At 43.6% G+C, this 25,016-nt stretch overlaps 1 protein-coding gene, 1 non-coding gene and 1 pseudogene across 5 annotated transcripts in view; 2 read left to right on the top strand and 1 right to left on the bottom strand.

The window, feature by feature from the left end:
* Positions 1–635: 635 nt before the first annotated feature.
* LOC142461619 (histone H3.3C-like) lies at positions 636–3,868 on the top strand (annotated as a pseudogene).
* Positions 3,869–9,734: 5,866 nt separating this feature from the next.
* MTRF1 (mitochondrial translation release factor 1) overlaps positions 9,735–25,016 on the top strand; it is a 44,080-nt gene continuing 28,798 nt past the window's right edge. For 2 of the 4 annotated variants that reach the window (XM_075563016.1, XM_075563013.1), the window contains exons 1-5: positions 9,752–10,000; positions 12,238–12,660; positions 13,952–14,043; positions 18,282–18,363; positions 19,063–19,170. In XM_075563016.1, the coding sequence (XP_075419131.1) occupies positions 12,246–12,660; positions 13,952–14,043; positions 18,282–18,363; positions 19,063–19,170 (697 nt within the window). In that variant the 5' untranslated portion in view covers positions 9,752–10,000; positions 12,238–12,245. Of the gene's footprint in view, positions 10,225–12,237; positions 12,661–13,951; positions 14,044–18,281; positions 18,364–19,062; positions 19,171–25,016 lie in introns of all 4 variants that reach the window. The other 2 variants (XM_075563015.1, XM_075563014.1) reach the window with 2 other exon arrangements.
* On the bottom strand, positions 23,939–24,042 carry LOC142461924 (U6 spliceosomal RNA). The gene has a single exon (XR_012787091.1). It is a non-coding gene; the product is annotated as a U6 spliceosomal RNA (small nuclear RNA).

The raw sequence follows: 25,016 nt of genomic DNA, 5'->3' as shown, positions 1-25,016 counted from the left end.
CATCACCCATTGCATGTGCACAACTAGTTCCTCCAGCCGTGCTGAGGGAGAGAGGAGGTTTTCTACTTCCATCAGCAGTTCCTTTCAGAAACCCACAGGCACAGTCCTATGGGAACATTCTGAGATGGGATCAACTCTGTGGCCGTGAGTTTGAGGTTTGGGGGGTTGTGCTTAGGAAGAAATACCTGCCTGGTGTCTGGGTGATGCAAACCATCAATATACTTGGTTGCTACACAAAAGGTTGGAGGCTCAAATCCACTGGGGGCACCTCAGAAGAAAGACCTGGCAATCTACTGCCCCCCAAAATTCATCACTAAAAATCATGGGAATGTATCGGGGAAGTTAACAGGTTACCACAAATCAGGATCAGAAAACATTAAGGAAAAAGAAAACCTTAAGGACATAGTCCTTTTGACCCAGCAGTGCCTCTTCTCAGCCACCCCAGGAGTCGCGTCTCTGGTGCTGAGCTGCTCAGCCACGGAGCACCTCGGCCTCGTCTCTGCTGCAGCAAGTGTAAAATGCTCCTCTAGTGCTGACAATGGCCCACAAGGTGTTCCTCTCTACCAGCCAGCCTCCTGCCCATAGTCTCTCAGCTTCGCTCTCTCGGTGGACCAGGAAACCTGCTGCTCTGCCTTATGGTCTTGGCTGCTGCCTTATGATCTTGGCTACTTCTTTGTGATCTCTCCTGCCATTGATTCTCCTTGCACGGTCCTGGCCAAGTGTGATTCCCCCTTCTGCTCATCATGGGATTCTCTATCCCTGCTGCTGAGATGGCCTACTGCATACCCAGAGGAATGGCAAGACTGACCGGTCCCTGGCTGTCGAAATAGGGTAAGGAAAGATGGATGATAGATGTCTAACTTCTACCTCATAGGGATCATCTTTGGGCAGATGTGGAGTTGGACTCTCCTTCCCCCTTGTGTAGCTGGATGGGTCAGATCTGGTCCCCACGCCATCTCTTCACTATGGACATGGGTGTAGAGTTAGCATCCTCTGCACCTTATATCCATGCTCCTGCCCATCCTTCGGTGGGAGTTACAAAGACTGTCAAGAAGAGCCATCCTCAGTGATTTCATGTCACTGCAAATAGACCTCAGAGATAGACTCGCGCCCATTCAGTCAAGTGATGTGTGAAAGTCCAGTGTCACACAAAGACAGTCCAATGGTGGAGGAACAGGCTTTTCAACCAACGGGGCTGGAAAAATAGGGCACCCAGATTCAAAATCATGAACCCCTCAAAATAGATCATAAGACAGATCGTTCATCAATGACGTGGAAGTGGCTAACAAACATCTGAACAACCACAATCACTAGCCATCCAAGAGATGCAAATCAAAGCAACATTGAGGTTTCACCTCACACTGACGATCCAATTCACAGAACCAGGAAACAAATGTTGGACAGGGTGTGGCGAGATTGGAACTCTTTTACATGGCTAGTGGGTCTGTAAATATGTACCATCATTAGGGAACATGATATGGTGTTACCCAGAATAACTGGGAATAGAAATTCCCTGAGATCCAGCTGGGTCCACACCCTAAAGAAGGCAGAACCATAACGCACACAGACAGATGTACTCCCAGGTTCATCACAGCACTGTTTACCGAGGCACGAAGGTAGAAACAGCCCAGAGGCCCTCGGAGAAGAATGGATAAAGAAAGTTTGGTACATACACACATGGCATCCTATGCCTCCATAAAAAACAATGAGCAAACACCACATGACATGCATGGATTTAGGAAACAAGCTGAGTGAAGTTAGTCAGTCACAAAAGGACAAACATTGTATGAGACCACTACTCTAAGGAGAAACGCCAGGACAAAGTCTTGGAAACCACAGGGACTAGATTTTGGAGGTTCCCAAGGGAGGGAGGACCAGGGTGGAAGATGAAGCAAAGGACCAGAAAATTGACCGCTGTTGGTTTGTGTGAAAGGGAGGATGGAAGACCGTAAGAGGGAGATGAGAAATCAGTGGGGGTAGCATGGCATAGAAGAGTTGGGGGGGGGGGGGTGTGATTCTAACTGCTGGATGCAGATTTGATGGTCTGAAATATAAAGCCCTCACCTAATTGACAGCAACAGGCTACTTTTTTAATGGATCATAAGGATACATACAAAATGCAAAACTACAATTTCGGGAGGGTCACCTTAGGAGAAAATCTAGAAAAGTTGCTTTAGGTAGTGTACTTTTAAATGTGTCATCAAGAGCATGATCTGCCAAAGAAAAATTTAAAAAGTCTACACTGAGGAACATTTAAAAAATGATAAATTCTGTAAGTCAGTAACTAAAGGAGAATATCATATGATCCCATTTACGTGAAATATCTGGAATCGGAATCTGGATAGAACCAATGTGCATTAGTGGTTACTGGGGGCCCAGAAGGAAGGGGAAATGAACCTTAATGTGAATGATAGTTAATAACGGAGCCGTGCTGGTATAGAGGTTACAAGAGGACTGCTAACCTCATGGTCAGCAGTTTGAAATCCCCAGCACTCCATGGGAGAAAGACAAGGTTTTCTATTCTTGTACAGGAAACCCGGGGGGCAAGTCTAGCTGTTCTACAGGTTCATTATGAGTCGGCATCCATTCAGTAGCAGTGAGTTTGAGTTTGGTTTGGTGGCGGCGTGGTTATACATTTGGGTTGCTAACCACAAGGCCAGCAGTTTGATACCACAAGCTGCTCCTCAGGGGGAAAAAAAATGCGACTTTTTACTTGTGCAAAGACATAGTCTCAGAAACTCACTGGGGCCTTTCAATCGAGTCTTATAAAGGCTAGCTACAAGTCAGAATTGATTCAATGCCAGTGAGGTGCATGTGCGTGTGTGTGTATGAGAGAGAGAGAGAGACCCCCATGGGCAGGTCTACCCTGCCTTATAGTGTCACTGTGAGCTGGCATCCACTCCATGGCAAATTTTCCGTAAACCCAAAACTGCTCTAAAAAATAGGCTCGTGACTTTTCTTTGTTTGCTTTTAAAGCAAGACCTGTCTCTCTTGGGTACCTGCCCCCATCATCTTTTCCTAAGACAAATTTTACTATTTTTTTAAGTAGTATAAATAGGCACCATGGTGGTGCTGAACACTAGACAGCAAGGTCTGAGGTTCAAACTCCCCAGCTGCTCTGCATGAAAAAGATGAGGCTGTCTGCCCTTGTAAAAATTGGCAGCCTCATCAAAAGATAGAGCGTCTGGGGTCTTAGAGGTTTGAAGATACACAGGCGACCATCTAGCTAAGAAACAACAAAGCCCACATGGAGGAAGCACACCAGCCTACTCTGACATGAACACTGAAGACAAAGTGGGTGCATAAGGAAATGTGGTGAAGAAAGCTGACGGTGCCCGGCTGTCAAAAAGATATAGAATCTGATCTTTCAATTGTATTTGCAGCTGCTGCAGCACCGTTGTTGCTCTCTAATGCCAGCGCTGCCTGTAGCTCGCCGAGCTCCAGCTGAAGGAGAAGGGGGTTAAGTGAGGCTGAGTCGCTCCCAACAAGCAGACTGCCTGCAAATCAACCGGTGGTAAAGCACCCAGGAAGCAGCTGGCTACAAAGGCCTCCCTCTACCGGAGGGGTGAAGCCTCATCGTTACAGGCCTGGTACGGTGGCACTTCGTGAAATTAGACGCTATCAGAAGCCCACTGAACTTCTGATTCGCAAACTCCCCTTCCAGCGTCTGGTGAGAGAAATTGCTGAGGACTTCAAAACAGATCTGCGCTTCCCGAGTACAGCTATTGGTGCTTTGCAGGAGGCGAGTGGGGCCTGTCTGGTTGGCCTTTTGGAAGACACCAACCTGTGTGCTATCCATGCCAAACGTGTAACAACTATACCAAAAGACATCCAGCTAGCATGTCACATACGTGGAGAGCATGCTTAAGAATCCACTATGATGGGAAACATTTCATTCTTTAAAGAAAAAAAATTATCTTCCTGTTACTGGTAGTTCTGAACATTAGGTTTTTCATTTTTGTTTTTTCCCATGGGGTCAAAAGGTACCTAAGTATATAATTGCGAATGGAAAAAATAGGGGACAGAAATCAGGTATTGGCAGGTTTTCATTTTCATTTGTGTGTGAATTTTTAATATAATGCGGGGACATAAAGCATTAATGCAACTCAAAAATGTTTCAGTGAGCAGGTTTCAGCAGTTCAACTTTATAACAATTATAAATAAACCTGTTAAATTTTTCTGGACAATGCCAGCATTTGGATTTTTTTAAAACACGTAAATTTCTTATTGATGGCAACTAAATGGTGTTTGTAGCATTTTTATCATACAGTAGATTCCATCCATTCACTATAATTTTCTAAGCTGTCCTGCATGCGCAAGTACATGTTTTTAATGTTGTCTGTCTTCTGTGCTGTTCCTCTAAGCTTGCTTTTAAAATGCATTACGCTTTTAAAAAAAGATATAGAATCTGGGGTCCTATAGGCTTGAAGATAAACAAGGGGCTATCTAACTGAGAAACAACAAAGTCCACATGGAAGAAACACACCAGCCTGTGAGATCACAAGGCGTCGAAGAGAACAGGTATCAGGCATCAAAGACAAAAAAAAAAATGAAATCATAGCATTGTGAATGAGGGGGAGTGTGGAGTGGGAACCCAGGGCCCATCCGTGGGAAATTGAACATCCTCTTGCAGAAGGGCTGTGGGGAGAAGATGAGCCAGTCAGGGTGCTGTGTACCAACGATGAAATATATAATTTTCCTCTAGTTCTTGAATGCTTCCTCCCCCCGATTGTCATGATCCTAATTCTACCTTACTTATCTGACTGGACCAGAAGGTGTACACTGGCACAGATAGGAAATGGAAACACAGGGAATCCAGGACAGATGAACCCCTCAGGACCAGTGGTGAGAGTGGCGATACTGGGAGGGTGGAGGGAGGGTGGAGGGAAGGTGAGGGAGAAAGAAGGAACAGATTACAAGGTCTACATATAAACTTCCCTGGGGGACGGACAGTGGAGAAGTGGATGAGGGGAGATGTCGGATGGTGTAAGATATGACAAAATACTAATAATTTATAAATTTTCAAGGGTTCATGAGGGAGGGGGAAGTGGGGAGGGAAGGGGAAAACGAGGAGCTGATATCAAGGGCTCAAGTAGAAAACAGGTGCTTTGAGAATGATGATGGCAACATATGTACAAATGTGCTTGACACAATTGATATATGTATGGATTGTGATAAGAATTGTATGAGCCCCTAATAAAATAAAAAGATTGACAGCCTCAGAAACCCTGAAAAGCATTGCTGTGCGTCACTCTGGACTCAGAGACAGTGGGTTTTACAGTTCGATTCCATTGTCTCGGCGTGACCACTTCAGATCTCAATTAGAAACACTTTAGTACTGCTTACAGATTATTGTCATACTTACATACTTTGATGTCAACTTGAAGATATATAAAAGTGTAGGGGTGGAGTTTAGCTGACACCTTGTGGACGTGGTCTTCTTATAAGGAGGGTCCTGGGAACCTCCCTACCTCTCTCTGCCTTCACTTGCCTGTTGGCTGGCACTGCTTGCTGCCTGACCCCTGGAGATGTGTCCACGGCCATTGGATACGCAGACTTTACCCCCACTGGCGGTGGTCTTCCTGCATTCTGCATCATTGCACTTGGCTGAGAGTCTGAAGAGGGACTATGGACTAGTGTCAGACTTACAGACTTGAGTTGGACTGGGCTGTTTTCTCAGTATATAACTTCTTGTTATAAAGTTCTTTATTTTTATTAAATACTTTCATTGGGGGAAATTCTAAACTAAAGTAAATGATTCAAGAAAATATTTAGTATAATATTTAGGGGGATGGAGATGGAATGTCTAAGCCAAAGAAAAACAAAAGCAAACATTCACTGCCATGGTTCAACTATGACTCATAGCAGCCCCTCTAGGATGGGGTAGAAATGCCCTTGTGTACTTCTGAAGCTGTTTTCAGAAACACAGCTGCCTCTTGCTCTTGCAGAGAGACTGGTGCAGCAGTTAGCAGCCCTACATGTGACCACTCCCGATGCCACCAGGGCTCCTAAGGAGAAGGCAATGCTAAATAGCTTGTGAGCAAAGCTGAGTCCAACCCAGGGGAAGGGGCCAATGAGGAGCTTTAGTAGCAATGGGTTGCCTTGGGCTGTGAACCACAAGGTGGGAGGGTGAACATCACGAATGGTGAGGTTTTCTGCTCCAGTAAAGATTTTACAGCCTCAGAAAACACAGGAGGGCAGTTCTCTGCTTTACAGGGTCACTCGGAGCCAGTGGCTGTTCAAGAGCAGTGAGTTGGGGGGGGGGGGTGTTTGGAGCAGGCATTTTTTGGAGTTTAGCTTTTCAAGGTTTCTTAAATTTAACTGGTTCTGAAAATCAGGGTCACTGGTGAAAGGAGTCCTGGGGTACAGTGACGAAGCGCTCACCCTCCAAGGGACAGGTTTCTTGCCACTGCACCAGAAAGGAGATGTGGCTTCGGCTGGCTTCCGCTTCTGCAAAGATTCCACAGCCCTGGGAACTGCAGGACAGCTCTGGGAACTGCATGACAGCCCTGGGAACAGCATGAGGCATTCCCTCTGCCTGGGGGCCTCGTGCCTTGAGGTTTGGGTCTTCAGAGTTGGAAATGACAGGTTTGATATGGTTTGGTCTCAGAGTTTCATACTACCAGCAGATGGCACATTTCTCCGTTTTCTGGTTTTTGTTTTTTTAAGCTTAGAAAAAATTCGGAGCCAAATTGAAAAGTTCCATTTAGAAAAAGTTGCTTTTTCACCCTTCCTGCCCAGCTTCTCCATGGGAGAAGAGTTTGTAAGAACACAAGTAGAATAACCTTTGTTTCGCTGTTGCATTACCAACAGTGGATTTGTCATCTTAAATTGCTAAATAATTCTTTGGTTTCTGGGTTTTGTTCCCTATAGTACATATGCCTGTTTAAAATCTCAGCCCATTTCCAATCCTCTCAATGAAGACAGCCTCAAGAATCTGAAGCCTACTGGATGAGATCAAAGTGCCTTCACCACAGGGAACCGGAAAGCAGGCAGATGGATCTTCCAAGAATCAAAGTGTTGCCAGCTATCCTCTGTTATTGATTTGTGTGCTGGGATTTGCTTCTTGGTGTTTCTGAACATTTTCAGAAGAGATCAATGACTCCAGCTTTGGCTGAAACCAATCTCTTCTCCCGAGACTATCCAGGGTTGAGGAGGCCATGGTTCTCTGATTCTTTCAGGAAAAGCCAAGTAGAAACTTGATTTATTTGTACTGTTCAACTAGATCTTTGGATCAAAGGACACCATATGAAGTATAACTTGACCTAAATATTTTGTACAATGAAAACGACTTTAAATAATCTCAGCATGCATTTCTTTTCTTTTTAAATCATTTTATTGGGGGCTCATACAACTCTTATCACAATCCATCCATCCATTGTGTCAAGCACATTTGTACACTCAGTGTGTACTCTTCTAACTCAGGCTGGCTAAAATAGTGATTTTTTTATGGGCAAGCAGCGAAAACCTTGTTATATGGCATGGGTTCAAAAATTAGAGCTAGATTTGTAAGGTAGAACTGGGGTCATGACAGCAGGGGGGGCATTAAGGAACCAGACTAGAGGAATGTTGTATGTGTCATTGGTGTTATACTGCACCCTGGCTCATCCCTTCCTTGTGACCCTTCTGTGAAGGGATTTCCACTTATCTACAGATGGCCTTTGAGTCTCCGCTCCACCCTCCCCCTCATTCACATAGATATGGTTGTTTTGGGTCTTCTGATGCCTGATACCTATTCCTGTGGACACCTCATGATTACACAGGTTGGTGTGCTTCTTCCATGTGGGCTTTGTTGCTTCCAAGCTAGATGGCAGCTTGTTTATTTATCCTCAGGCCTTTAAGACCCCAGATACTATATCTGTGGGAAACAGAAAAGTTACTCCCCAGGTTGTCTCCCCATAATAATGCCAAACCTAAAGTGCTGTTTACAAGCACATGGTTACTGATATTGTAGGTCATCTGCTTAAAGGTTATCTGCCTGAATGTTTTCAGCCATCTAAGGCAATCAGGGCCTATTGTCTGTCCTATCCTAAGGGGAGCCCACTCCTACTGATAAGGATAATGGCTTTCTCCTGAAGGAGAGCCCAGAGACTCCTAAGGTCAAGCCAACTCAGGGATAACCAAGGTTAGGTTGCCATCTTGACTCTAGAGCCCGCCTATCTTGGTACATGCATGCCTTCCTGTCACTCGGATGCCTATTGTACAACCCCTTCCTGTTATGCATGTGGTTACCTATAATTAGGGGGACTAGCATGCCCCTAGGGTGTACATAAGTCTTGGTTGGAAATAGGGTCTCTCTGCGTGGATCTGGCTCCTGAAGCCATGATGGTCCCGGAGGTGAGTGCTTACATGCTTTATCTTGTCTGATGTCTTTTTAATTTTACCCCTCAATTATACAACTGCTTTGGGCCTGTTGAATTGTGGAGGCTGGTACCCCATCTGTATATTTTGATAGCTGGGCACCATCAGTTTTTTTTACATTGTTTATGCACCCATTTTGTCTTCAGCAATCCTGTTGGGAAGGTATCGCAGCGTGTCAGGTTATTGCACTGAGGGAGTGCTTGAGTAGAGACCCAATGCTGTCTGCTACCTTAATACTTACCATATAAATATATGTACATAGAGCTATGTCACTGTAGTTATACATAAAGATATTTACATATGTATGTGACTTTATGGCTAGACCAGACCATGTACACTGGTAGAGATAAGAGCTCTCAATATACAGACCCAGGACAGATAAACCTCCCAGGAACAATAACGGGAATAGCAATATCATAAGGTGGTGGGGAGGAAAGGATAACTGATTGTAATAATCAATGTGAAAGGATACAGCAGACAGTGTAAGATATGAAAATAATAATAATTTATAAATTATCAAGGGTTCTGAGGGTGGGAGGGTGGGGTAGAGGGCAGGAAAGAATTGAGTTGATACCAAGGGCTCAAGTAGAAAGGAAATGCTTTGAAAAGGATGATGGCAACATATGTACAAATGTGCTTGACACAATGTATGTATGAATGGTCGTAAGAGCCCACAATAAAATGAAAATAATAGAATTAAAAAGTGGAAGACAAAAAAATTAGAGCTGATAGGGGAAAACTGGTGCCATTTTTTTTAATCAGCAGGTCAAATGTGGCCAGAAACCAGTCCAACCTTTAAGACACCAAAATGTGTGTTAGCCAATGTCATTGAGTCTGACTGCCCAGGCCTGTCATTTGCCAGTTCTTCTACCTTGGACAGGTCACTTAATCTTTGTGTCTTAGTTTTCTTTTCTGCAAATAGGATTGTTGCATAAATGGATTAAGAGATGTAAGGCATTTAAGATAGTTTCTGGGATGTGATAAGTAGGTATTAAATGTTAACTATTATTTTGCACTTAGAGCTAACTCCTAAATATGTGGCCGCAATTTACTAAGATATCCCTGGGAAGTTCATAATATGGGATACTTCACATAAAATATTGTCAATCTTGATCTCGTCACCAGAATTACAGAGAAATCCTCTTTGGGGTTCCCAGTATTGTGGAAGCCCACGGTGCACCGCCTTTTGGAGGCGGGAGTGCTTGACGCCTGCCTGGGATAAACTACATCTCCCAGGATTCCTGGCGGCAGCGCCAGGGGATGGTAGTCCATCTCATTCTCCCATCACCACGCACGGGGGCGCCTGGGAGCCGGGACGAGTTCTCTGGAGGCCGGTTGCGAGCCGGGACCGAGTGTGACACCGGAAGGAGTGAACCAGGAAGTGAAAGTGACTGTGGATCTGTCGGCCTGAAATGGGAGCGGGTCACACAGACGGTTCCGTGTCAGTAAGCACCCCTAACGTCCTTTCTTCGTTTCTCGTAGCTACTGAAAGTGCTTAAAACAGAAAACCACCACAAAGCGTCCTTTCCCCAGTTTTATTCTTGTGGCCCGATAGCCTTCCTCAGGAATCAAGGATCCTCGGTAGTGCGGTGGGTCAGGCATCGGGCGCTCACGAAGACTCGGGCTCCGCGGGAGAGAGGTGAGGCAGTCCATTTCCAGAAAGATCGGCAGTCCTGTCGTCCGGAGCCGTTCTACGCTGCCCGGTCGGGGCGCTACGACTCGGAATCCACTGCAGGGCAGTGGGTCAGGGGATCGGGTCATCCGCTCTTCTGCTGAAATTCTCAGAATAGGTAACCCGTGCTGCTCCTGTGGGGCAGCGCGCGCTTGCTGTCAGTCTGACGCGTGGAGGCCGAGTCGCTCTGGGTAATTGTGTTACTGTTTGCCTTCCATTTACTTTGTTATTGTCCCAGGCGCTGCAGCCCCTAGGGCAGTGTAAGAGATTTGTGGGATTTGCTGCGTTCTTCCACTGTTCTTTCTGAATGTGATTTCCGTATTTTAAAGTTGATCGGAAGAACCCTGCAATTTTCGACTATTTTGGAGACCATTCTGAATATTCTATTTCCTCGAGGATAATTCGGGTTCTAGTGCTGTCCACTCCCTGGCAACCGGACAGAACTGGATAAAACTTCAACTAAGGGTTTCCGAGACTGTAACTCTGCAGAAATAGCCTCTTCTTTTTCCCGAGAAGTGACTGGAGTTTTCGAGCTGCTGGCCTTGTTGTAAGTGTAACCACTTCACCACCATGGCTAAATAAGTTAGTAGATTTATGATGATCAAATGTACTAATAATAAATGATTAGTGTACTATGAACACTGGTGAATATAAATATTGATTCTGATCAATTTTGGCCCTCACTTCTACTTTAAACTTCTGCGTTTTAGGAGAAAGGCAATTTTCTTAGAGCAACTTGTCTTTTCCCTTTTTTCTCAGTAATATTATGTATTTCAGTTTGATTTTGATTATCTCTATTGAAGTGGAAGAGAACAGTTAAATACACAGCCTATTTGACTTAACCTGTAATTTTTTTTAAGTAACCCATTTTTTTGTTTAGAAAAGAATGTGTGTTCTATGTGTTGAAGACTTGGAATACACTGAAAAATAAATCAAGCAAAAGCATAACAATATAACCCAGAGATCATTTTATTAGTGTTTTGGTACTTTTCTGTGTTATATATCATGTTTAGGACTCTATATACCTTTTAAGGAGCCCTGTTAGCATAGTGGTTACGCATTGGCCCTCTAACTGCAAGATCAGCAGTTTGAAACCACCAGTTGCTCCCCAGGGACAAAGAGGGGCTTTCTACTCCCTAAAGAGTTCTACCCTGTCTTATGAGGTCACTGTGAGTCGGCATTGACTCAGCAACAGTGAGTTTGGTTTTGGGGGGTACCTTTTAAGGAACCTTGATGGTGCAGTAAGTTAAGCATTCGACTGCTAACCAGATGATCAGCAGTTAAAATAACAGCAGGACTCTGGACTGAAGATGTGACAGTCTGCTTCTGGAAAGGTTCATAACACAGTTGTGTTCTGTGTATAACCAAGAAAATCCACTCCCATGGAGTTGGTTCCAGCTCATAGTGATTTGGTTATATACCTTTTTACATGTATACTAGATATTATAGGATTTAAAAGAAAACCTAAGGATCATTTTTAGGAGTTGTACTTTCTCACTTAATGTCATTATCACACTATCCTGTTTCCATGAGGTCTTTTACTTCCTTGACCTGTTACTATTTAGAGTTTCCGTCCCTGATGCTATCTACTAAACGGGCAGCACTTGAGGGGTGATTGCTGAGAGATCCTGAAATTTCGGCTGAGCCCTTTATAAGTGACTGCATTCTGATACCGGCTCAGCTTCTGTTCAGCTGAATAAATGAGCATGTGCATGATTGACTTTCCTCACTTCTTTGGACCTAAACTGAAAGAATTAGGCGAGGGAATGATCAGTTTTTCTTTCATGCATTAGACATCTATAGATATGTGAATGATCCAAATTTGCTAAATTGTTTCATACTTTTGCTAAATTGTTTTCATACTTTTGCTAAATTGTTTCATACTTGTTCACATACTTAAGTGTAGATCAGGGACACTTTCTAGAAAATAGCTGCTACAACGTATCGTCTGAATAAATTTGTTAGTTACATTACCACTTATTTGCCCTCGTAATTTATATATGTTGGGACGTTAAAGAAATAATGCTGTCTCTTATTTAATATCTGATTACTCAGAGGATTGAAGAGAGGTATTTTCTTTTGTGACTCTTTTTGGAGTTGGCTCAGGCAGTGGACTGAATGTGATTTCTTGAAATTCCGTCCAGCTTTTTATACCATATGCCTATAGATTTAATCTTTATTAGATTGTGTTCTTTATATTTCAGATGCTGAGATGAACCGTCATCTATGTGTTTGGCTTTTTAAATCTCCTCTTAATGGTTACCACCAATGGCACACCCAGATCCCTTGTAAACTGTTTAGACAGATACATCTTAACACAAGAATGTGGATTTTTAGACAAAACGGGAATCCCGTCCTCTATTCTCTGTTAAATAAGATTTGGCCCAGAAGATATTGGCATCAAGACACCAGAATACTGTGGAAGCATAAAGCATTCCAGAAATATATGGAGGATCTCAACCAAGAGTACCAAACACTGGATCAGTGTTTACAGCATAACTCTGTGAATGAAGGTGATCGAAGGTCCTGGAACCAAAGACATGAGGAGTTAGCACCACTAGCAGCCATTTATCAAGAAATCCAGGAGGCCAAACGTGCAATTGAAGAATTAGAGTCAATGTGTAAAAGTAGGTAAAAGATACACACTGCTCACTCATCAGCTGTCTCATGACTGGACATCTCACATTTAAAAATCTACCCCACTGTTTGGACCACTAGCGATGCTTGTCTGGCAGAATAAATTCCAAGGCGCACACGAGCGTAAAGTTGGCTATGAGGGTGAAGGTTGTGTGTCAGGTTGGAAGGGCCATGATGCTCAGCGGTTTAGCAGATATGTAATGATGTAATTTGGCCATTATATAATAATATAGTACTCCTCCACTGAGTGATATGATATGGTCATCCCCCATTTTTTGCTTCACAACAACTTTCACAGTATGATCTGTTCTTTGGAGCCTAACTATGTCACTAAGTGAGGGGTGGGTGTATGTAGGTACAAATACAATATTGCCTTTTTAATTTGAGTTTATTGAACAGAGTTTTTTAAAAGCTTACAAATAATAAGCTATACACTTCAAAAGGATAAAGATCAACTGCTCAAGATCAACTACTATGTGACTGGCCGCCCAGTAATGCTTGCTAAGAAGTTCTAAAGAGGCTTCAAAACTCAATATTATCTATTTAGAAGCTTTAATTTCAACCAGGGACACAAAAATATAGTTACTGCCTGCCAAAGGGTTTGCACAATCAGAGAGATTATATTTTGAAAATACTTACAGTATGATGCATGCTCATTAGAGAAAGGCATGGTCGCAGAAGCAAACATGAGCGAGGCTTCAACCAAGTAGGCTGAGTCAGACACCCGGATGACACTGCTCCTCAGCTGAGTAACAAAGCTTTGTGCTTCGGGTTCTGTGTCTTAAAGCTTTCTCTCAATAATTTCTATTCCAAGTGTAGTAACAGAATTTGTCAACATTTTCTGTTTAATGTATGAAGATATTTCAAGGACAGAGAATTGAGAGATTTCTTAGACCTGTGGAATTATATATTGTAATGATTATCAAACAGTAAGCCTAAGGATATGCATTATTAGTTCACTTTAAACACCTAGGCATCTCCACTCAGGCCCATTAGCTAGAGTTTATGCTCTATCAACCTGGTGTTCAGGAAAACCAATTTCACCTTTATTTTCAGATCTTGAACCTTTAATATCCAGAGAGCCTATGAGCAAGAAGATATTGTTTTAATCATTGAATTTTTTTGGCCATGCTTACTAATACTTGTTAGTTAATACTCTGTCCCATTTTACATAATTCCTTACCTTAAACGACAGAAAAAAAGTTTACTGAGTGAAGATTAAATGGCTGTTTGAGAGGTTTTCAGCATTTTGAAACTTTCACCATTATTTTTGGCTTTTAGGTCTAACTAAACAAGATGAAAAGCAGTTGCAAGGACTTGCACTTGAAGAAAGGGAAGCTCTTGATCAAAAACTCAACATGTTATACAATGAGGTACGTTTTAGAAGACAGTCAGTCTGATGTCAACCGCATTATTATCAAGGAATACTGCTCGTTCTTGTTAGATTATGCTCGACGTACTTTCTGAACACCAGCATTATTGTCTTCTCTGTAATAAATGAATATTTTTCTCACTTAACTACACTTAGATGTTCAAAATACTTTCCAGAGTAGTTTATTAAGACTTTGCAGCTATTAATGAAAGATTGGCTGTCCGAGGCCACCCAGAAGCACCTTGAAAGAAAGACATGATTGTCTGCTTCCACGGTCGCAGCCGTGGGAACCTAAGGATCGTAGTTCCGCGCTCACACATAGGGGTCACTGTGAGCTGGGACTGGACTCTACAAGACGGCAGCAAGTCAGGTTTTCTTTGAAATAGGCAATTAATCCAAACTCAATGCCATAACTTGCTATACAATGAGATGGTGATATCAACAATAAAATAAATACCCCAAGCACTAAAAATAAAATACATCTAACTATTCAATCGCCAACTATGGGAACTCATATCAGTGAAGAAACTTATTTCACTATGGGGGAAAGGATTTGGTTTTTCAGTGCTAGAAAGGAGGAGTTCTGGTGATTGTCTTAAGATTACAAATTTATACTCCGGATAGGATAGACGAGTTCGTAAGTGTCGGTACATTTGGTTTACACATGTTTTTAGTTAGGTCTGGTAAGGATCTGAACCCGTGACTACCAGAGAGAGACCTGACTTCCCCTATGACAACACCCAAGAACCCCCCCAGAGCTAGGCTCTGTCACATGGGGCTGCTACAGATTTGGAATCGATTCCATGGCCCCTAAACAAGTAAGGGTCTGGCAGATGAGGATCTCACACAACTCGTGATATTTCATTAATGTCAGCCCATGTTACCAGTTAGGAGCCCTGGTGGTCTAGTGGGTTACACATAAGGCTGCTAACCACACGGTCAGCAGTTTGAAACTACCAGCTGCTCTTTTCGAGAAAGATGAGGTTTTCAACTTCTGTAAGGAGTTATAGTCTTGAAAACCCACTAGAGCAATTCTACTCTGTCTTATAAGGTCACCGTGACTTGGAGTTTACTTGAGAGCACTGAATCTGTGTTTGTTTTTTAAGTATTATCAGTTATGCTAAAACCAAAATTTCAGTTTTATTTCCTAGACAACTGAATAGAAACAAAAAATTTTGATGGTAGTTTCTTTTTCTTCATGTTAAAAATATGACTTTTCTACAAAAACAATTGCGAAAATGGATTGGGGATTCTATTTGACCTCTTCTGCTCTATAAGGGGGCAGGAGAATTCAATTCCATGCCACCTCAGGGTTGATTCTGATGAGGCAAAGGTCAGACGCACCTCTACCCTCCAACCATCTTTACCTTATTCTGACCATCCATCCCTCCCACATTATAGAACTTGGCTCTATAATCCATTGAAATGGCTACACAGAACTCATAGACGATGCTCATAATTTTTTTAATGCAAGATAACAGGTTACAATGCAGATTCAGAAATAGGTGTTCCCTGGTCAGGAGTGCCTCTTTTCAGCCATGCCCATAGAAACATTTCTCTCTCTGACCCTTAGCAACAGAGCCTTGCAGCCCGTTGGCCTCTCACCTACTTGGGCAATGGTTACAAAGCTCTTTCGTGCTGCTGACAAACATCAGTCCACCAGAAGTCTCAGCTTATAGGTGCTCAGTTCTAGCTCCATGAGTTAGCAAACCCAGCTACCTAAATTTAAGTGCCTAGAGGCAACCCATTCTGCCAGCAAAGCCTCCTTCCCTAAGACATTTGGCTGTGCTCACTCCATGAGTCGGCGGTCCCACCTCTGTGCTCTGTGTTCTCAGTGCCCCCTGCCTTTGCTGCCACCTCTGCTGTTACGGCTGCCTCCTGGAGCGAGGCGGTTCAGTGCAGGATCTTAGGGTCCACAGGACCATCTTTCTTGATGGCAATGAGATTCCCAATTCCTGCTTCTGAGATGGTTCATTTTATACTCAACTTGATGGCAAAACTGACCAATCCCTATGTCAGAGTCTCATATACCCTATTTGCATCTTCCCACCTAAGCATTTGTTAGTGTTCCAAAAGATCTGGTTAGAAGAGCCATAGGCCACTGCACCACGATAATATATGTGCACAGTTACTCACCCTCTTACCTTCAGTCCCCCTGCTCAGGAAATCCAGGAGAGCGCTTTGTGAGGGGTCAGGGATGGTGAATAGGGGTGGCAGTCACTTTTGTCACTGCTTAACCAGCTAATCAAAGATAGAAGCAGAGTGTCTGATTTTCAGTCTAGTACTTTCTCACAAAACTCTATAATTTCCTGCAGAGATAGAATATTTTTAAAAAACCAAAGAAGTAGGCAGTAAGGAAAGGTCCCGGGTGACACAATGGATAAGCGCTAGGCTTCGAACTGAACGGTCAGGAGTTTGCGGGGACTAGAGGTCACTTTTTCTAATCATCTTTTTCGGGCTCTTATCACAATCCAGACATCAATTATATCAAGCACATTTGTACAGGTTTTGCCATCATCAACAGTTCCTCCTTGTTCCCTCCCTCCCCCACCACCCTCATGACCCCGCAATAAGTTATGAATTATGGTTGTTTTCAGAGGTCATTCTGAAGGTAGGCCTGGTGGTCCACGTCTGAGAAATTAGCCATTGAGGACCCTATAACTCACAGTTGTAGTTTGGCACACATGCGGCCACCAGGATTTGGAAGGAGCCTCACAGCAACTGGTTTGGTGTTTTGGGCTTGGAGAGATAGGACCAGTAGGTATTTTTAATTTGATCTGAAAGACCATTTTCTTTTTTTTAATTTGAACAAATCATTTTATTGGGAACTCGTACATCACCATCCATCCATCGTGTCAAGCACATTTGTTACCATCATCATTTTCAAAACATTTCTTTCTGCTTGAGCCGTTGGTATCAGCTCCTCATTTTTCCCCTCCCTCATGATAATTTAGAAATTATTACTTTTTCATGTCTTACACTGACCGATGTCTCCCTTTACCCACTTTTCTGTTGTCCATCCCCCTGGAGGGGGCTAAAGGTAGATCATTGTGATCGGTTTCCCCTTTCTCCTTCCACCTTCCCCTTCCCCTTGTGGTGTGGCTACTCTTAATATTGGTCCTGAGGGGTTTATCTGTCCTGGATTCCCTGTGCTTCCAGTCCTTATCTGTACCTGTGTACATGCTCTGGTCTAGCCAGATTTGTAAGGTAGGATTGGGGTCATGATAGTGGGAGGAGGAGGCATTAAAGAACTAGAGGAAAGTTGCATGTTTCATCGTTGCTATACTGCACCTTGACTGGCTCCTCTCCTCCCTGAAACCCTTCTGTAAGGGGCTGCCCAGTTGCCTACAGATGGGCTTTGGGTCTTCTCTCCGCACTCCACCTTATTCACAATGATATGATATTTTTGTTCTGGGTTGAAAGCCCATTTTCAGTAATGTTTAAATTCCTTCTCTTCCTAAGAGAAAGCTTAGTGGCCTTCTTTACTGGCATACCCTCCCCTACCTTTTTAATGAGAAGCTCAGATTGTTCTTTATCATGGGCATGGTCAGCGCTCTTAAAACCCGGTGAGTCTGTGGAAAGGCAAGGCCTGGGCTCTCCTGTGGTCTGTGGCAGGAGAGAACAAACAATTGCATTAGTAAAAGCTGATTTTCTCCACATGAGGATGTTCAAAGCTTTGCTCCCTTTTAAGTGAAAGAAGCTAGTGTTGAGACGTAATTATCAGCAGCAAAGCCTGAAGAAAATTGAATGGGCACTTTATACTTTGATCTAAATGTCTGCATTTGAGTTAATTAAGATAATAAGAGAACATTGACAAGACTATCCTGACAAGAAACCTCTTTGTTAACCCGAATCAGGCATTTCTTTTAGGTCTAATGTCACACTTATTAGAGCATTTTAGGACAGGACCTCATTGAGATGCTAGTGTTATTGATTTCTTAATAATTAAGAATTATCAGGATCTTTTTTGAAGTAGTAAAATAGCATTATGGAAAAAAATAAGCTCTTTGTCGTTGAGTCTATTCGGCCCACAGTGCATGACCTTGTGGCCCGTTAGAACTGCCTCACTGAGCTCCCACGCCGTGCTGCTGTCGGAGGCAGACTGCCGCGTCGTTTTCCCATGGGGCAGCTGGAGGGCTTGAATTGCCAACTTTTGGGCTGGCAGGTGACCGCTTCATGCACTGTATTAAAAGGAAATACACACCAATGCGGGTTTATTTATTTATTTTTGCATTTCAGCTTTTCCAGAGCCTAGTGCCAAAGGAGAAATGTGACAAAAATGATGTGATTTTAGAGGTGACATCAGGAAGGACTACTGGAGGTCAGTAAAGTAATTTTTAGAAATTTAACTTTTTTGTTTATAATGATTCCAGCCTTTTTACCCCCTTAATTTAGTTGATCTTAGAGTTGTTGGATCAGAAGCACCAGTTTAAGCGTGTCTGCATGTGCTGTGTGGTGACGTGGACTTCAGCCACCCTCACTGCCCTTGTCCCAGTTGCTCCTCCCCGTGAACATGTGCCTTTGCCATTTGACCCGCACGGTAGTTCTTAAAAGAGCATCACGCTCAAGGCGCCTTTTTCTTGACTAGTCCAGCTAAACTGTTCTTTGGTGTTATGAAGATTTCCAGAGGTGTTTTTGGTTTAAAGTTTAAAGATTATCTGCAGGTAAAATAATTTTTAAAATACATTAAAAAATAATCAAATTATATCGTGATCTGAGAGCATCATAACGGTAAACATTATTTCAGTGTGCTGGAAAATAGTTACTCCTCACTTGCAGGGGCCCTTGACCCGTGGAAAGGGGCCCTAGTGGGGGGGGGCGGTTAAGTGCCCAGCTGCCTGCAGAAAGACTGGCCCCGCTCTCTAGGGAAAAGATGGGCGGGGGCTGCTTCCATGACCGGTGGCTTTGGAACCCTGTCCTACAGCATGGGTTCAACAGCAGCGGGTTCGGTTTCGTTCCTTTCCCCTTGAACATCTCCTGAAAGCTTTGTTGACCAGATAGTCTTTGTATTTCCTTCTAGGGGACATTTGCCAACAGTTCACCGCAGAAATATTTCACATGTACCAGAGCTACTCCTGCTTTAAACACTGGGACTTTGAGCTTCTGAATTATACACCAGCTGATTACGGTAGGTGTACAGAGCAATTGATCAATAGAAGATGCTGGAAGTTATTTTATTTCAGATCTTGACTAAGACCACGTTGTCCCAGTTTAAACAAACAAATAAGTGTGTCATCAGTGCCTACTAATGATGGCCGATTTAAGGAGAACAGTGAGTGTGTGGCTGTGAAATTGTCCTCCCTGCTTGGGGAAATACCGTAGAAGCTGTTTGACGTTGAATGAAGCTGACAAGGACAGCGCTGTGGGAAAAACTCGTGTGCCAGTGGTTTCCTCGTTCCAAAAAGGTGAACTGTCGAGTGATGACAAACCTCATTCTGATGTCCATCAAATTCTCAAATGGACGGGCATTTTGACTCAGTGAATTTGGAGTTCGTTCCACCAGGTCAGACTGTTAACCAAGCTTTCTATTTAGAGGTCCTGAAAACATTGCAATAAGAGTGTGCGACAAAAAAGGCCTGATTTGTGGCAGATGGGGGACTGGTTTTGCCATCACACAATACACCTGCTCACGCAGCCATCTCAGTGCACCAGATTTGGGCCAAAAACCCAGCATGCTTCTCTTGCCCCAGGCACCCGACTCGCCTGACCTCACTCCGTGCGACTTCTTTTTGTTTCTGTGAAAGAAGACCTGTAAGGACAGTGATCTGACGACGCAGAAGAGGTGAAGAAAAAACAACACGAGGGAGGGAGTTGCTATCGGCCATCCAAACAGATGAGCTCCAAACATGTTTCCAAGAATGGAACTGCAGATTTGACAGATGCATTAAGTGTAACGGAGAGTACTTTGGAGATGATAAGGTTGTTTTGTAAAGATGATAAGGTTGTTTTGGGGTGGGGGTGGATCCAGGATTTTTTGGGTAGCCCCTTGTAAGATGATAGAAACAAGAAAGGACACAGCTTCAAGGGGATATAATCAGGGACAGCAGGATGGGAAAGAAGAACAGTGGGGCGTGGCATCGGGGACCTGCAAGGCCTGCGTTTTCAGTAAGACTTTAAGAACCGAGGGAGAGGAACCTGCTAACAGCATGAGAGAGTCTGTTGCGGGCAAGGAGAGCAGCCTCATCGGTGCTTGGGAAACTCTTTTCAGACACACTGAACCACTGTCACAACAAAATACCCTTTTTTTAGAGGAGAAATTGAAACCATTCCATTTTATGTACCTGTGATAGTTAAGGAAGGCATTACTTGGCCGGGCCTGGTTCTCAATGGTTTGGTGGGTAATATGTACTCCTCTTCCATTCTGTGATCAGATACAAGCAGCAAATCAGTTGAAAGGGGAGTTTTCTTAGGGGTGTGGCCTGCATTCAATATACGTAGATGCTCTGTCAAAGCTCACCTTCTCTCAGGTCTGCATCCAGCGTGTCATCCTCTAAGTTCTGGTTCTTGGGACTTGAGCCATCAGCCTTCTGCTTGACCTACCACTTTGGGGCATGTCCATCTGTGCAGCCATGTGAGGCAGGAGAAGCCTCCTGCCAATCTGACTTACTGTTTCAGGACTTGGCAAGCCTCCACCCTCCACAATCTGTACCCTTGAAATAAATCTCTGTTTTGTATGTTACAATATCTGCTTTCCTAGTTTGACTACTCTAGAGAACAAAAACTAGGAAAAACCCTCTGTACACTGAGATTATAAAATAACCTTTAAAAAATTGATTCATCGTAACTAGTTAGGAGAAGGAGCAGATGTGGCGACAGAAAGACTGAAGTAGTGAAAGGGGGAAAAGTACTGATCTTATTTTATATATTGATATATAAGGTTAGGTTAAAACTAAAGTCAGAGAAACCTTTCCTAAACAAAAGTATCAAAATGTAAAGTTACTGGTTGACAACCTACGTTCCGTCTAGTCTGTACACTTCTGCAGGCAGTGTGTCCGTCTTTATAAGCCCCGCCCACAAATGCCGCCCTCTGGTCTATGCCGCGTCTGAATGGCAGGTTGGGCGTCGTTGACGGCCTCATCGTGCTCCTTTGGAATGCGCTTTGGGTTTGGGGAGCACACTCGGGATCATAGGAGACATGGGGTAAGGGTTCCCGGTGACATTCCCCTAGGAGAGCCCTTGCTCCTATTAAAAATGAGCAGTTGCTTTATCTTGATAGGAAATATTTCCTCAGCACAACTTCCTGCCTTCCCACCAATGCAGTTTTCCATTTTCTTCACACTTCTTCTTAAGTCTCTGTGATCGTCCTGTGTCCTCCGAGCACATTTATCCATGCCCGTGGGACACAAAAGACAGTGGCTGGAAACCTTCTTTATCATTATTACTTGAGAGTTAAACTACATCTCATTCCACAGATCAATCACATCGAGGAGAATTGTACAATTGCTACCACAATCAGTTTCCAAACACTCTTTCTTCCTGGACTCCTTTACAGCCTCTCCCTTTACCACCCCAACCCCCCAAAACCAGACCTTCTGAGCTGACCTCTCTGCCAGGAATCCCCTTGGAAGCCACTGTTTTGAGTGGACCCTTTTTTTTAAAGGCACCTTAAGGGGGCCAAGACAACTGTGTTGCAGATAGAATCTGGTTGTAGCCATCCACTAATTGCAGAGGCATGTTTAAACACATTTTGTTTGGATGTGTGTATGACCCAGAACCCTAGTAGCAAGGCTTTTGATTCATCCATGTAGATATAGACATATATATTGAAATACAGAGGCGCTGATTCATAGATAGCCAGAGATTCATACAGCTTCTAACCAAAGTCCCTGGCCGTTATGTGGCAACGCTGCGGATGCAAACCTGTCTTGCTGCGTATGCTTTCAGCAAGTTTACAGGAAGAATTTTTTTAAATGGTGTGGATCCATACAAAACTTCCCCTAATTAACAATCCTATTCCCAAACCAGACAGCCCACTGCCATCAGTCCATCCCAATACAGAGTGCTTCTAGGAAATAAATATATTTTTTTCTTTTAAATCATTTTATTGGGGGCTTTTATAACTCATCACAATCCATACATATATCCATTGTGTCAAGCACATTTGTACTTTTGTTGCCATCATCATTCTCAAAACATTTGCTTTCTACTTGAACCCTTGGTATCAGCTCCTCATTTTTCCCCTCCCTCCCTGCCCCTTCACCCCCACAAACCCTTGATAACTTATTAATTTTTTTTAAAAAAAGAGGCTTATATACCAGAAGAATTGAACATTGAGAAAGCATCCTAACCCAGTCCAGTCCAAGTGCTTAAGCCCGATACCAATCTAAAATCTTCCTCAGACTCATGAAACACATGCAGTGATGACAAATGCAGGACCATCACAGGCCAGCAGGTAGAAAGTCTTTGGGTCCAGTGGCTTTGTAAGCATCTCAGCGCTGGCAGGGGTCTCTCTGTGGCTTCTCCGGATTCAGAGGCCTGGTTGCATCAGGGTAGGGCCACGTGGCTTCTCCAACTTAGGGCACTAGTGTAGTCCCATGTGTCTTGTCAGCTGCAATGTCTCCCAGGGAGGGGCAGAGAGCATAACTTATTAATTATTATGACTTTGTCATGTCTTACACTTTCCGATATCTCCCTTCACCCACCTTTCTGTTCTCCATCCCCCCGGGAGGGGGTTATATGTAGATCCTTGTGATGGGTTCCCCTTTCTACCTTCCCTTCCCCTCCTAGTATGGTTACTCTCATTATTGGTCCTGGGGGGTTTATCTGTCCTGAATTCTCTGTGTTTCCAGTTCTTATCTGTATCAGTGTACATCCTCTGGTCTAGCTGGATTTGTAAGGTAGAATTGGGATTATGATAGTTGGGGGGAGGGGGAGGAGGAAGCATTAAAGAACTTGAGGAAAGTTGTATGTTTCATCGTTGCTATACTGCATCCTGACTGGCTCGTCTCCTCCCCGTGACCCTTCTGTAAGGTGATATCCAGTTGCCTACAGATAGCCTTTGGGTCTCCACTCAGTCCCACACTCCCCCACCCCCCATCATTCACAATGATATGATTTTTTGTTCTTTGATGCCTGATACCTGATCCCTTCGACACCTCATGATCGCACAGGCTGGTGTGCTTCTATGTGGGCTTTATTGCTTCTGAGCTAGATGGCCACTTGCTTACCTTCAAGCCTTTAAGATCCCAGACACTATCTTTTTTTTTTCCCCAGACACTATCTTTTGGTAGCTGGACACCATCAGCTTTCTTCACATTTGCTTATATACCCACTTTGTCTTCAGCAATCATGTCAGGAAGGTGAGCATCACAGAATGCCAGTTTAATAGCACAAACTATTCTTGCATTGAGGGAGTACTTGAGTATAGGCCCAGTGTCCATCTGTTACCTTAATACTAAATCTATAAATATATGCACATAGATCTATTTCCCCATCCTCATAAATATGTTTACATGTATATGCCATTATTTAGACCTCTATAAATGTCCATTTACCTCCTAGTCCTTTCCTCTATTTCCTTTGACTTAACTCTTGTTCCACTATCATGCTCAGCATTCATTTGAGTTTCAGTAATTCCTCTTGGTTACATTGCCCTTGATCAAGCCTTACCAGACCTCCTACACCCTCCTCACCATCGATTTTGGATCACTTGTTGTTCCCTTGTCCCTGGGTTTGGTAAACCCACTTCCTTTCCCCCGCCTCCCTGTCTCCCCTTACTCTCACCCTCCCCCCCTCCACAAATGTAGGTCCCATTGTTTTCTCCTCCAGATAGTTTATCCGGCCTATTTTATCTAGATAGTCCTGCAGAGATAATAACATACACAGAAAACAAGACAGAGCAAAACAACAACAAAAAAACCAATGACCAAAAAAACAAAAGCTTGTAATTAGTTTTAAAAAATATGGAACACTTCATGAATTTGCATTTCGTCCTTGCACTGGGGCCATGCTAATCTCTGTATCGTTCCAATTTTAGCATATGTGCTGCTGAAGCAAACACGAAGTAAATCTTTGTGGGAGCACACAGCCTCATCTTTCTCCCACTAAGCATTGCGGGTTTGAACTCCTAACCTTGCAGTCCACAGCACCACCAGAGCTCCTTTTGCTTGTTCCTGATGAGTACAAGCTCAGTCCTTAAACTCCAAAGGAAAAAATCTTTCATGTAGATTCATGTGTATAATGCCTTTTAAAATCTTACACATTTTTAAGTGTGGGTACAGGTAGGGACAGGATAAACAGTTATATACAAAGTCCAAACTAAATGATCCCAAAATCATCTTTGTGGAAGTTAATGTCTGAAGCTTATTCTGTATGCTTGGTATGCAATAAGTTGAAATATATTCCAAGTTAAAGGAATTTTGTGAAATATATCATGTTCTTTCGAACCTACCAGCCATTCAAGTGGAGAAAGATGTGTTATCTGCTCTGATAAAAATGTACAACCTGTGAGACCCCAGGAAGCAATTCTACTCTGCCTTGCAGGGTCGCTATGAGCGGGAGTCACTTTGATGACAGTGAGTTTGGGTGTTTGATTCACCACTTGAATTCAGGGAAAGATTACTTAAAAGAATAGCATGACTAATAGTAATTCCTCTACCAACTGCCAACACTGGACCGCTAAATGCCAACGCTGCACTAAATGCCCAACTGCTAACACTGGACCCTAAATGCCAACGCTGCACTAAATGCCCAACTGCCAACACTGGACCCTAAATGCCAATGCTGCGCTAAATGCCCAACTGCCAACACTGGACCGCTAAATGCCAACGCTGCACTAAATGCCCAACTGCTAGCACTGGACCCTAAATGCCAACGCTGCGCTAAATGCCCAACTGCTAACACTGGACCCTAAATGCCAATGCTGCGCTAAATGCCCAACTGCCAGCACTGGACCTAAATGCCAACGCTGCGCTAAATGCCCAACTGCCAGCACTGGACCGCTAAATGCCAACGCTGCGCTAAATGCCCAACTGC

This window comes from Tenrec ecaudatus, chromosome 11, assembly GCF_050624435.1.
Source record: "Tenrec ecaudatus isolate mTenEca1 chromosome 11, mTenEca1.hap1, whole genome shotgun sequence".
NCBI lineage: Eukaryota > Metazoa > Chordata > Mammalia > Afrosoricida > Tenrecidae > Tenrec > Tenrec ecaudatus.
Note: the sequence above shows the minus strand (reverse complement) of the source record. Positions and strands in the feature narration are given on the sequence as shown.